General features: G+C 64.7%; 3 protein-coding genes across 3 annotated transcripts in view; all 3 read right to left on the reverse strand.

The window, feature by feature from the left end:
* CXXC1 (CXXC finger protein 1) overlaps positions 1 to 5,567 on the reverse strand; it is a 13,797-nt gene extending 8,230 nt beyond the window's left edge. Inside the window, exons 1-9 of the mRNA XM_027631035.1 lie at positions 5,310 to 5,567; positions 5,045 to 5,142; positions 4,485 to 4,585; positions 3,908 to 4,011; positions 3,427 to 3,582; positions 2,797 to 2,823; positions 2,046 to 2,192; positions 492 to 599; positions 97 to 281 (exon numbers count right to left, since the gene is read on the reverse strand). Coding sequence (XP_027486836.1) covers positions 97 to 281; positions 492 to 599; positions 2,046 to 2,192; positions 2,797 to 2,823; positions 3,427 to 3,582; positions 3,908 to 4,011; positions 4,485 to 4,585; positions 5,045 to 5,142; positions 5,310 to 5,438 — 1,055 coding nt within the window. The 5' untranslated portion in view covers positions 5,439 to 5,567. The remainder of the gene's footprint in view (positions 1 to 96; positions 282 to 491; positions 600 to 2,045; positions 2,193 to 2,796; positions 2,824 to 3,426; positions 3,583 to 3,907; positions 4,012 to 4,484; positions 4,586 to 5,044; positions 5,143 to 5,309) is intronic.
* Positions 5,568 to 5,655: 88 nt separating this feature from the next.
* LOC113940001 (involucrin-like) lies at positions 5,656 to 8,387 on the reverse strand. Its single transcript, XM_027631032.1, has 11 exons — positions 8,351 to 8,387; positions 7,804 to 8,027; positions 7,642 to 7,716; positions 7,416 to 7,463; positions 7,135 to 7,189; positions 6,950 to 7,039; positions 6,749 to 6,812; positions 6,595 to 6,661; positions 6,455 to 6,509; positions 6,275 to 6,364; positions 5,656 to 6,123 (listed from the first exon to the last, which is right to left on the reverse strand). Exons 2-11 carry the CDS (start codon positions 7,835 to 7,837, stop codon positions 6,066 to 6,068), a joined length of 636 nt encoding a protein of 211 aa, XP_027486833.1. The 5' UTR covers positions 7,838 to 8,027; positions 8,351 to 8,387; the 3' UTR covers positions 5,656 to 6,065.
* A 997-nt stretch (positions 8,388 to 9,384) lies between these two features.
* The window catches only part of LOC113940004 (vacuolar fusion protein MON1 homolog B-like), a 3,396-nt gene continuing 2,121 nt past the window's right edge, over positions 9,385 to 10,659 (reverse strand). Inside the window, exons 3-5 of the mRNA XM_027631036.1 lie at positions 10,203 to 10,659; positions 9,947 to 10,094; positions 9,385 to 9,587 (exon numbers count right to left, since the gene is read on the reverse strand). Of these exons, the coding sequence (XP_027486837.1) occupies positions 9,405 to 9,587; positions 9,947 to 10,094; positions 10,203 to 10,659 (788 nt within the window). The 3' untranslated portion in view covers positions 9,385 to 9,404. The remainder of the gene's footprint in view (positions 9,588 to 9,946; positions 10,095 to 10,202) is intronic.

Consider the following 10,659-nt stretch of genomic DNA (forward strand, 5'->3'; position numbering starts at 1 on the left):
ACTGGTCTGTACCCATCCGTACTGGTTTGTACTGGTCTGTACCCATCTGTACCGGCCTATACCAGCCTGTACTGGTCTGTACTAGTAGGTACTCACTTGGCAGCCAGTTTGATGCCACAGGCCTCGCTGCAGTACTTGGAGGGGGGGCGGGCAGGGCGGGTGCAGCCGGGCCCCAGGCACTGGCCCAGCCCCGCGGGGTCCCGGGCGTCGGCGCGTTCGGGGTGTCCCCGGCGCTCCCGGTGCCGGGCGCGCTGCCGGTGCCGCTTGTACCGCTCCTCCTTCTGCACCAGTGGCCACCAGTTAGCACCAGTAACCACCAGTCATAGCCCAGCGACCACCCAGCAACCACCCAGAGCCCTCCTGGAGGCTCCTGGTGCCCTTTCCAGTAGCCTCCCAGTAAGCCTTAAGGACCCCCTGCACCTCCCAGGAGCCCTCCCAGTGCCCACCAGCCTCTCTCCAGAGCCCTCCCAGTTGCCCCCAGTGCCCCCCACCTTCTTGTCCGACTTCTTCTCGCGGCGCTTGACGTGTTTGACCTTCACGGCGCGTTTGCGCAGGACGGGGTCGAGGAACGGGGCGTCCTCGGCGTCGCTGAGCCAGGGCTGTGCGGGACCGGGGACACGTCAGGGCGGGTGCAGGGACACGGAGGGGCACGGGGGGACGTGCCAGGACGTGCCAGGACATGCCCCAACGCGCCCTGACACGCCCCAGAGCACGGCCCACGTGGGGACATGCAAGGACATGCAGGACACGCCCCAACATGCCAGGACATGCCCTGACACGGGGGCACAGCGACGCTCTGACACGCCAGGACATGCCTGGTCACATCCAGAGTACGGCCCAGCACAGGGACACGTGGGGAGACACATCCCAATGTGCCCCGACACGGAGTGAGAACACAGCGGGTGCACCAACACATCCTGACATGCTCGGGGCACCCCCGGCACCCAAAACCCCCCCGACACACAAAACCAGGCCTTGACATGCAAACCCTGCCTTAGATGTGCTCCCGTGGGCCTGAACACGCCAGAGCCCAGCCCAGGGTGTCCCAGCCCCTCGAGAACACCTTTACCTGTGAACACGTTTAACCCCCTCACCTGCCTAAGCGTGTTTAAGCGTGGCTTGGGATGCTGAGAGACGCTTAACACACGCCCTGACATGCATAAACACACCTACAGACTTCAGGGTGCCCGACCACACTTGTAACATGCTCTGACATGTTTAAACTGGGTTCAAACGTCTCTAACTCTGCCCCAACATGCTCCAACCTGCCCCGACACATAAAGTCCCCCACGACACCAAGCCCCCCACCCCAAACCCGCCTCAGTGGATGTTTGTGTTTAAGAACGGGGCCTCGACATGTTGAACATGCTGGGGAGGGGCTTGGGGTGCCCGGGAGGGCAGTTTGGGGTGCCTGGGGGACAGTTGTGGGTGCCTGGGGGGGCAGTTTGGGGTGCCTGGGGGACAGTTGTGGGTGCCCGGGGGGGCAGTTTGGGGGTGCCCAGGGACAGTCCAGGGCACCCAGGGGGCAGTTGGGGGTGCCCAGGGGGTAGTTTGGGGTGCCATGGGGTTTCAGGGTGCCAGGGGCAGTCCAGGACACCTGGGAGGTCAGTTTGGGGTGCCTGGGGAGCCAGTTTGGAGTGGCTGGGAGGCAGTTTGGGGTGGCAGTGGCACCCAGAGGTCAGTTTGAGGTGCCAGGGGCGGTTTGGGGTGCCCAGGGGCAGTTCAGGGTGCCCGGGGGCAGTTCAGGGTGCCCGGGGGTCAGTTCAGGGTGCCCAGGGGGTCAGTTCAGGGTGCCTGGGGGTCAGTTCAGGGTGCCCAGGGGTCAGTTCAGGGTGCCCGGGGGAGTTCAGGGTGCCTGGGGGTCAGTTCAGGGTGCCTGGGGGTCAGTTCAAGGTGCCCGGGGGGCAGTTCAGGGTGCCCAGGGGTCAGTTTAGGGTGCCCGGGGGTCAGTTCAGGGTGCCAGGGGCAGTTCAGGGTGCCCAGGGGTCAGTTCAGGGTGCCCAGGGGTCAGTTCAGGGTGCCCAGGGGTCAGTTTGGGGGCTCACCAGGCCGTGCTCGTCGAAGGCGCCGGCGCAGAGCTCCTGGTAGAGCCGGGGGTCGAGGGGCAGCTCCTCGTCCGAGAGGCTCTCGGGGGGCCCCGGCCCCAGCTGCGCCTTCAGCAGCTCCAGGTCCCCCTCGCGCCCCCGCGCCAGCTGGGGGGGGGTCAGCACCGCCAGGGACCCCCAGGACCCCCCCCCGGCACCCCCGGGACCCCCCCATGGCACTCCCAGGACCCCCAAGGAGCCCCTTATCAGCTGGGGGGGGTTCAGCACCACCAGGGACCCCCGGGACCCCTCATGGCACCCCCGGGACCCCCCATGGTACCCCCGGGACCCCTTATCAGCTGGGGGGGGTTCAGCACCACCAGCGACCCCCCACAGCATCCCTGGGACCCCCTGATGGCACCTCCAGGACCCCTTTATCAGCTTGATGGGGGTCAGCACTGCCAGGGACCCCCCGGGCCCCCTCAGACCCCTCCAAAGGCACACCCTTATCAGCTGGGGGGGGTCAACACCACAACAGACCCCCTGGGACCCCCCCACAGCACCCCCTCACACCAGCTGGGGGGGTCAGCACCGACCTGGGCACCAGCACCCCCCCCCCCGGGCCCCCCCCCCCCCCCCCCCAGCCTGGGGACCCACAAGACCCCCCCTCACCCCAGGGGGATCCCGGATTTTGGGGCACCCCAACCCCCCATCCCCCAGCCCGTCCCCCTCCCCCCCAGGCCCCCCCAGCCCCAGGGCCCCAGTGACTCACCGAGGTGGGGAAGTACTTGTAGGACTCCTGTGGGGACACAGTGGGGACACGTCAGGGACATGGGATAAGGTGACACAGGGACACGGGACACGTTGGGAACACGTCAGGGACACGGGATGAGGTGACACGGAGACATGGGAGCGGGTGACACAGGGACACGTCAGAGACACAGTGACAGGGAACCACACCGGGGACACGCTGGGGACACACTGGAGCCACCCCAAACCCCCCCCAGGACCCCCAAACCCCACAGACACTGAGCACACACCAAGCACACGCCAAGCACACACAGACAACATGGGAAGGACTCACCCCACGCCGAGGCCACGCTCAGCACACGTCACGCACACACTGACCCCGTAAAACACGCGACCACGCCAAGCACACACCGAGGTCACACCAACATCAGATCAGCACCAAACTAAGGTCACACTGAGCACACGTTTCAGCCATGCAACAAGCACACCAAGCACACGCTAAGGACACGTTACACACGTGCCCAGCACACACTGGTCCCACCTGAAGCGCTCGCCCCACGCCAAGCACCCGCTGGGCACACACTGAGAACATGCTGACGACACACGAAGGACACGCCAAGCACACGCCAGGCCCACGCCAAGCCCCGCTCACCCGGGCCCGCAGCTGGCACTGCCGCAGGCGACACTTCTGGCGGATCTTGTTGGGGCCCCCGAACTTCTTCATGTCCCGGCAGAAGTCGCACTGCCCGCAGTCCTCGGGGCGCCGGCAGGCCTCGCACTCCCCACACATGCGGGCTGAGCGCTTGATCTGGGGGGGTCACACACCCCAAATCACACCCAGGGACACCCAGGGACACCCAGGGACGCCCCCGCCTCGCACTCCCCACACGTGCGGGCCGAGCTCTTGATCTGGGGGGGGTCACACACCCCAAAACCCTCAAAACTCAACCAGGCACCTGGAAGGGGCTCAGAGGTCCAGGGGGCACCCAAACATCCCCCAAACCACCACATACAGGGAACCCCCAAATCCACATTTTAAGGGACTGGGGCAGTCCCGGTGCCTCCACACCATGAGGTCCCCCCCACCTTGGTGGCCTGGTCCCAGGGCCATCCCCAGGACCCCCCAAGCCCACCTTGGCCGCCCGGCCCTGCTCCAGCTCCTGCCCCTTGGCCCCCTCGTGCTCCTTCTCCCGCCACTTCTTGTGCCGGTACCGGATCTCCAGGGACGGGTCCTTCTCTGGAAAGAGGGGGGACAGAGGGAGGTCAGGGGGACCCTTCAGTCACCCCCAGCTCCCCTTCTGCTGCTGTCACCCCTCACTGAGGGGCCCCGATGTCAGGGACCCCCATTTCCCCCTCCAAACCTAAGCCCAGACCCCGCCAACCAGGACCCTGAGATCAAGGACTCCCCAGAATGGACCTCAACAGCTGCCCCTCCCTCCAAAAGATATCCAGGTGTCCAGGATCCCCCAGTACCCCCCTCCGAGCCTCCCCACTGACCCCCCAAATCAGCTTCTGAGTCCCTTCAAACTCCCCTCACCATGGCACTGGCAGCAGTACCACTCACGGAGGGTCCCCCTGGATCCCCCAAATCCCCCCCAGCCCCCTCACCGCGGCACTGGCGGCAGTGCCAGCCCCAGATGGCCCCCCCGGCCCCCTCACCGTGGCACTGGTGGCAGTGCCAGCCCCAGATGGCCCCCCCGGCCCCCTCACCGCGGCACTGGCGGCAGTACCACTCCCGGATGGCCTTGGCCATGCGCTCGGTGATGTTGATACAGTCCCCATGGAACCACTCGTTGCAGTTGTCACATCCGCTGGGGGGGACACACACCGAGACCCTCAGCTGGGGAACCCCCCAAAAGTCCCTCCACGCCCCCCCATTTCAAGGGTCCCTCCATCCCCTCCACCCCAAAGGAGCCCTCACTGCCCCCTTTCAAGGGATCCACCCAACAGACCCCCGGAGCCCCCCAACTCCCACCCTCAGAGGTATCTGCTCTCCCCCCCGGCCCTGAGCTCTCCCCCCTCGGGTCCCCCTGGGGTCCACGGCCCTACAGAGCCCCCCCAGCCCCCTCACAGGACCCCTCACTCCCCCTCCCATCGTGAAGCAGTTGGACCCCCATTTCCCCCTCGCATCACAAAGCAGTTAATGTTGGGATCCCCTCCTTCCTCCCCCACATCACGAAGCATTTGGGGACCCCTCAAGCCCCCCCATTCCCACACTCCCCCCTCAAGACACGAAGCAGTTATATCGGGCCCCCCCGTTTCCCCCTCACATCATAAAACAGTTGATGTCGGGCTTCCTGCACACGCAATAAACGGGCGCGTTCTCCTCCCCGCCCGGCGCCGCCTCCGCGTCCGAGAACTCGCTGTCCTGGGGGTGGGCAATGGCGGGGGCCGTCGGGTCACGGCCGGGTGTCACGGGGCCCCCACAGACCCCTCCGAACCCCCAGCCCCCGCCACAGACCCTCCCCCAGCCCCCAACCCTCTCCAGCCCCCCCAAAGCCCTTCCTAACCCCCCCAAGCCCCCCCGCCCCCCACCATCGCCGCCGCCGCCAGCGCCACCGAGGGACCCTCCGGGCCAGGCCCCGCCGCCGCCGGAAGCGAGGGGCGTGACCGACTTCCGCTTCCGATTGAGGGCGTGCCCACACCCAACATGGCGGCGGCCATGGCGGGCAATGGTGGCGGCCGCCGGGGGACGCCATGTTGGGGGAAGTGTTACCTGCGGGGCCCCCCCGCGGGACCCCAAAGAGACACGTGAAAGGCGGCGGTGATGCGGGGGGCGTTTATTGGGGGACATGGGGGGTACTGGGGACATGGGGGGACACTGGGGGACAAGGGGGCATTGGGGACATGGGGGCACTGGGGACATGGGGGAAATGGGGACATGGTGACATGGGGAGACATGGAGGGACATGGAGGGACACGGTGGGGGATGTTTGGGACATTGGGGACATGGGGGGGGACATGGAAGGACATCGAGATATGAGGGACATGGCGGGGACAAGGAGGGATTGAGGGGACACGAGGACATGGGGGGACACAGGTGACACACAGGTGACATGCAGCTGACACAGGTGTCCCACAGGTCACACGGGTGCCTCACAGTTGACATGCAGGTGACACAGGTCTCCTGTGGGTGCCACACAGGTGGCACAGAGGTGACACACTGGTAACACAGGTGCCACACAGGTGCCACAGGTGTCCTGTAGGTACCACATGGGCACCTCACAGGTGACACACAGTTGCCACGCAGGTGCCCAAGTGTCCCATGGGTCCCTCCTGTCTCCTCTCCTGTCACTCCGGAGCCTCCCTGGGCAGCTGCAGCTGCAGCTGCTTCAGCTCCTCTGCCAGCCTGGGGGGCAGGGCCAGATGTAGGCGTGGACCCAGGAGGCCCAGGTGTCAGGGCCACACCTGTCCCAGGTAGGGTCACACACCTGTCCCAGGTGGGGTCACACACCTGTCCCAGGTGGGGTCACACACCTGTCCCAGGTAGGGTCACACACCTGTCCCGTCGCTGCAGCTCCTGATCCCGCAGGCCCAGCTGCACCTCCAGCTGCTGCTGTGCCTCCTCCTGCTCCTGCTCCACCAATTGCCTGCAGGGGTGGGGGGCAGGTGGGGGCCAGGTGTGGGGCAGGGCAGGTGTGGGGGTGGGGCCAGGTGTGGGGGTGGGGCTGGGCACTCACGTGACCGCGGGGGCCTCTGGGCCCACCTGCTCCTCAATCTCCATCAGGCACCGCTCTGGGGGGGGAAGGGGAGGTGGGTCAGCCCGAGGGGTCTGGGGGGCTCAGGAGTCCAGGGGGTCACTCAGGTGTTGGGGTCTCACCCAGGCTCAGCAGTTTCTCCTTTGTGCTCTCCAGTCGCACCAGTTCGGCCTCTAGGTGGGCTGAGGCCTGTGGGGGGGGGCACAGGTGTGTGTGTGGCTCCCCCAGGTGTGTGTGTGGCCCCCCAGGTGTGGGAGGGGACACCCCAGGCCTCACGTGCATGTCGCGCAGGCGCTTGTGCTCGTCTATGATGGCATCGAGCTGCTGCCAGAACTCCCTCCTGAGGGTTGTGACACACAGGGGTGACGCAGGGATCATGTGACCTGTGTAGGTCACCTGGTACAGCTCCTAGCCCACCTGTATCCCCCCCACCCACCTGTGTCCCCCCACACCCACCTGTGTCCCCCAAGGCCCCACCTGCATTCCCGGCGCAGGTGCCGGAGCTGCTCCCGCTGTTCCTCCGCCCCCTCCAGGCCCTGCTGCCGCTCCAGGCAGAGCCCCTGGCGCCTGTGGGGGCACCAGGTGTGTTTGGGGGGGGTCAGAGGTCATGTGGGCAAAGGTGGAGTCAGGGGGATCACAGATGTCCAGGTCCCCCCACTCACCTCTGACCTTCGGCCTCCACCTCCTTCCTGTGCAGCTGCGCTGCCCGCAGAGAGTCTGGGGGGGCCAGGGGGCAACAGGGGTCAGGGGGAATCCCAGAGGAGGATCAAGGGAGTCAGGGAGTCACAAGGATTAGGGGGATTTGGGGGGTCTGGAGGATCACAGGGGTTGAAGGGTCTGGGGGGGGGTCAGGAGTTTCACAGGCATCAGGGGGAATCAAGGGGGGGCTTGGGGTGGTCAAGGCCTGAGCCACCCCAAAGGCCCTGAGTCCCCCCGGCCTCACCCTGCACCTGCTGCCAGACCCCCTCCAGTGCTGCCTCGTGCTGCTTCACTGTGGGGAGGAGAGGGTGGGTCAGCTGGGACGAGGGACCCCCAGAGCCCTCAGTGACACCCCCAGGCCCCTAAGTGACCCTCCCAGACCTCTCAGTGTCCCCCTCAGACCCTCAGTGACCCTCCCAGACCCCTCAGTGACTCCCCAGACCCCTCAGTGTCCCCCTCGTGTGACTCACGCTGCTCCAGGTCCTGGCGCAGCCCCTCCCTGCGGCTTTGTGCCTCCTCCAGCTCCTTCTCCATGGTCTGACGGGCTGTGGGACATGGTGAGATGGACAGAGGGACATGGGGGGACATGGGGAGACACAGGGACACAGGGACAAGGCGATCCCCCCACTCACCGCTCTGCAGGCTGTGGATCCGTTTCAGCAGCATCTCAAGCCGTGGGACCCCCCCCAGGGGGACCTGGGGGGGGAACTGGGTGGGACACGGGGACAACGTGTCCCTCCAGAACACTCTGGAACCCCTTGTCCCTGGGTCGGGGGGACACGGGGACACACGGGGGTCTCGGGGAGTCCCGGCCACAGAGCTCCTCACTGGGCGGGTCCACGTCCATCGCTGCAGCCTGAGGGGACATTGGGGGACATTGGGGGACATGGGGGGGCATTGGGGGACACAGGAACATGGAGGGGACATTGGGGAACATGGGGGGCTATGGGGGGAACACGGAGGGACATGGAGGGAACATTGGGGAATAAGGGGGCCTTTGGTGGGGGCACAGTGGGTACACAGGGGATTATGGCAGCGGGCACTGGGCTGTCCCCTTCTGTCCCCCTCTTCATCCCCCCTTGCCCACCCTCAGCCCCCACGTTTCACTGTTTCTGACCCTCCTCCCTCCCTCTGCTTCCCTTTTCCCTCTTTTCTCCCCGTTCTCCCCATTTCTGTCACCTCCTTCCTCCAGTTTCTGCCTCTTCTGCTCCTTCTGTCTCTGTCCCCCCTTTCTCTCTCCGGTTCTGTCCCCTCTTGCCCCCATTTTCTGTCACCTCTCCCCTCTTTCTGATCTTTTTTCACCCCTTTTCTCTCTCCTGTCCCTCCACTTTGTCCCTTTTTGTCCCCCATTTCCTCTCACCTTCTGCAGCTTTTTCAGCTCCTCACCTCCCTTTCCCTCACATTTTCCCGCCTTTTTCCCCTCACGTTTTCCCGCCTTTTCCCCCTCACATTTTCCCCTTTTCTCCTCAAGTTTTCTTGCGTTTTTTTGTCACGTTTTCCCTCCTTTTTCCCTTCATGTTTTCCCGCCTTTCCCCCTCACATTTTCCCACCTTTTCCCCTCACGTTTTCCTGTCTTTTACCCTCATTTTCCTGCCTTTCCCCCTCATGTTTTCCCACATTTTTCCCCTCATGTTTTCCAGCCTTTTTCCTCGTTTTCTCATGATTTCCCACCCTTTTTTGTCATGTTTTCCTGCCTTTTTTGTCACATTTTTCCACCCTGTCCCCCACATTTTTCCCACCGTTTTCTGTCCATTTTCCCTCACCTTTCTGTGCCCTTTCCCAGCCCTGTCCCTTCCTGTCACCATTTTCTTTCCCTTTTTCACTCCCAGTCACTTTTTCCAGCTTTTTCTCTTCCCTCTTTTCTGTCCCCTTTCCCCTCCATTTCTTGTCCCCTTTCCCATCTCTTTGGTCCCTTATTGCCCTCCATTTCTTGTCACCTCTTTTAGCCTTTCCTGCCATTTTCTCACACATTTTCCCACCATTTTCTGTCCCCTCTTCCCTCTCTTTTCTGTCCCATTTTCCCTCTATTCTGTAAGTTCTTACCTACCTTTTCTGTCAGGTGTTCCCACCATTTTCTGTCTGATGTCCCCCCCATTTTCTGTTCCCTTTTCCCCCTTCTCTGTCCCCTCTCCCTCCCGTTCGTGTTCCCTCTCCCCCCTCCCCTCACCCCTCAGGACGTGTCCCCCCTGTCCCCCTGACTCAGGACTCTTCCCTGTGGTCTCAGTGTTTATTGTCAGCCCTCAGGCTCGGCCCCCTCGGGGCGCGCGGGCGCGGCGCTGAACGGCGCCGGGTAGCGGATGAACAGCCAGTCCTCCTCCTTCTTGAGCCAGCGCAGCAGCTTGGTCAGCACCGCGATGGCTCCGGCCTTCGTCACCAGTGGGCTGAAGCAGCTGTACAGCTCGAATTTGCTGGTCACCTGTGGGAACCCACGCCTGTTAACTCTGGGACCTACTGATAGCAGTGCCAGTGAGCACCTGCTAACTCTGGGTCCTACGGACAGCACCGACAGTGAGCACCCTTTAACTCTGGAAACTATCAAGAGTGGTCACAGAGAGCAACCCCCATTAACTCTGGAACCCACTCATGGCAGCACAAATGTGCACTTCCTGTGAACTGTGGGATCTGTTGACTGTGCCACACCCCCACAACTTCAGTAACCCTGGAACCTGCTGAGAGAACTGTGAGTGAATGCTGTCTGTTAACTCTGGAACCTGCTGACTGCGAGCACCCCTCTTAACTCTGGAACCTGCTGACAGCTCCTCCCCTGCAGCTCACCCAGGCCAGGAGCGTTTCCTTCTCGGCCACGTGGTAGAGCAGGCGCAGGGGCCGCTGGGGGCTGTGCACGCGGCTGTGCAGGTAGTGGTACAGGTCGAAGAGCCGGTGCTGCTCCTCCTCGCTGGTGTAGGGCTCCTCCAGCTCGGGGCTGCAGCCGGTGAGAGGGGGGGAAGAGGGGGGGGAATGTGGGCGTCAGGTGAACACCAGGGACACCCCCGGCCCCCCAGTTCTGGGGTGTTTTCCCCTCCCCGCACACCTGGTGAACTGCGGCAGCTGCTGCATCTCCTCGGGCCCCTCCAAGGGCTTGTAGAGGAAGTGCCGGAGCTCGGGGGCGCCGGCGCGGGAGGGGCCGTACCCCGCGCCCCCCTGCACGGCCGCGCCGAGCTCCGCCAGCCAGCCCTGCGCCCGCAGCGTGTCCTCCAGCTGCCGCCGGCACGCGGCCGCCGCGTAGAAGCCCTCGCGCTCCGTGGACAGCAGGATCAGCGTCACGCCCTCCTCCTCCTCCTCGCCCAGCCGCGCCGCGTACGCGTAGAAGTAGCCGTCGGGGTTGAAGCGGGGCAGGCACACGGGGGTCCACACCTCGCCCGCACCCGCCCCGCCGCCCAGCAGGTTGAGGAGCAGGTGCAGGTCGCTGGCACAGAGCCGCCCGCCCTCGGCCAGCGCCCGCTGCCGCGCCGCCGTCACCAGGCGCCCGTGGGCCGCCAGCACGGCCA

Source organism: Corapipo altera, unplaced genomic scaffold (assembly GCF_003945725.1).
Source record: "Corapipo altera isolate COAL_440 unplaced genomic scaffold, ASM394572v1 241, whole genome shotgun sequence".
Taxonomy (NCBI): Eukaryota; Metazoa; Chordata; class Aves; order Passeriformes; family Pipridae; genus Corapipo; species Corapipo altera.

Bases quoted from the DNA above. Each gene is read 5' to 3' on its own strand.
- LOC113940001 (XM_027631032.1), bottom strand. From the start codon at position 7,837: ATGCTGCTGAAACGGATCCACAGCCTGCAGAGCG. The intron at 7,040-7,134 runs GTGAGTGGGGGG...GTGCCCCCACAG, and splicing joins GTGGAGGCCGAAGGTCAGAG to GCGCCAGGGGCTCTGCCTGG. The intron at 6,662-6,748 runs GTGAGGCCTGGG...CCCCCCCCACAG, and splicing joins AGCGCCTGCGCGACATGCAC to GCCTCAGCCCACCTAGAGGC.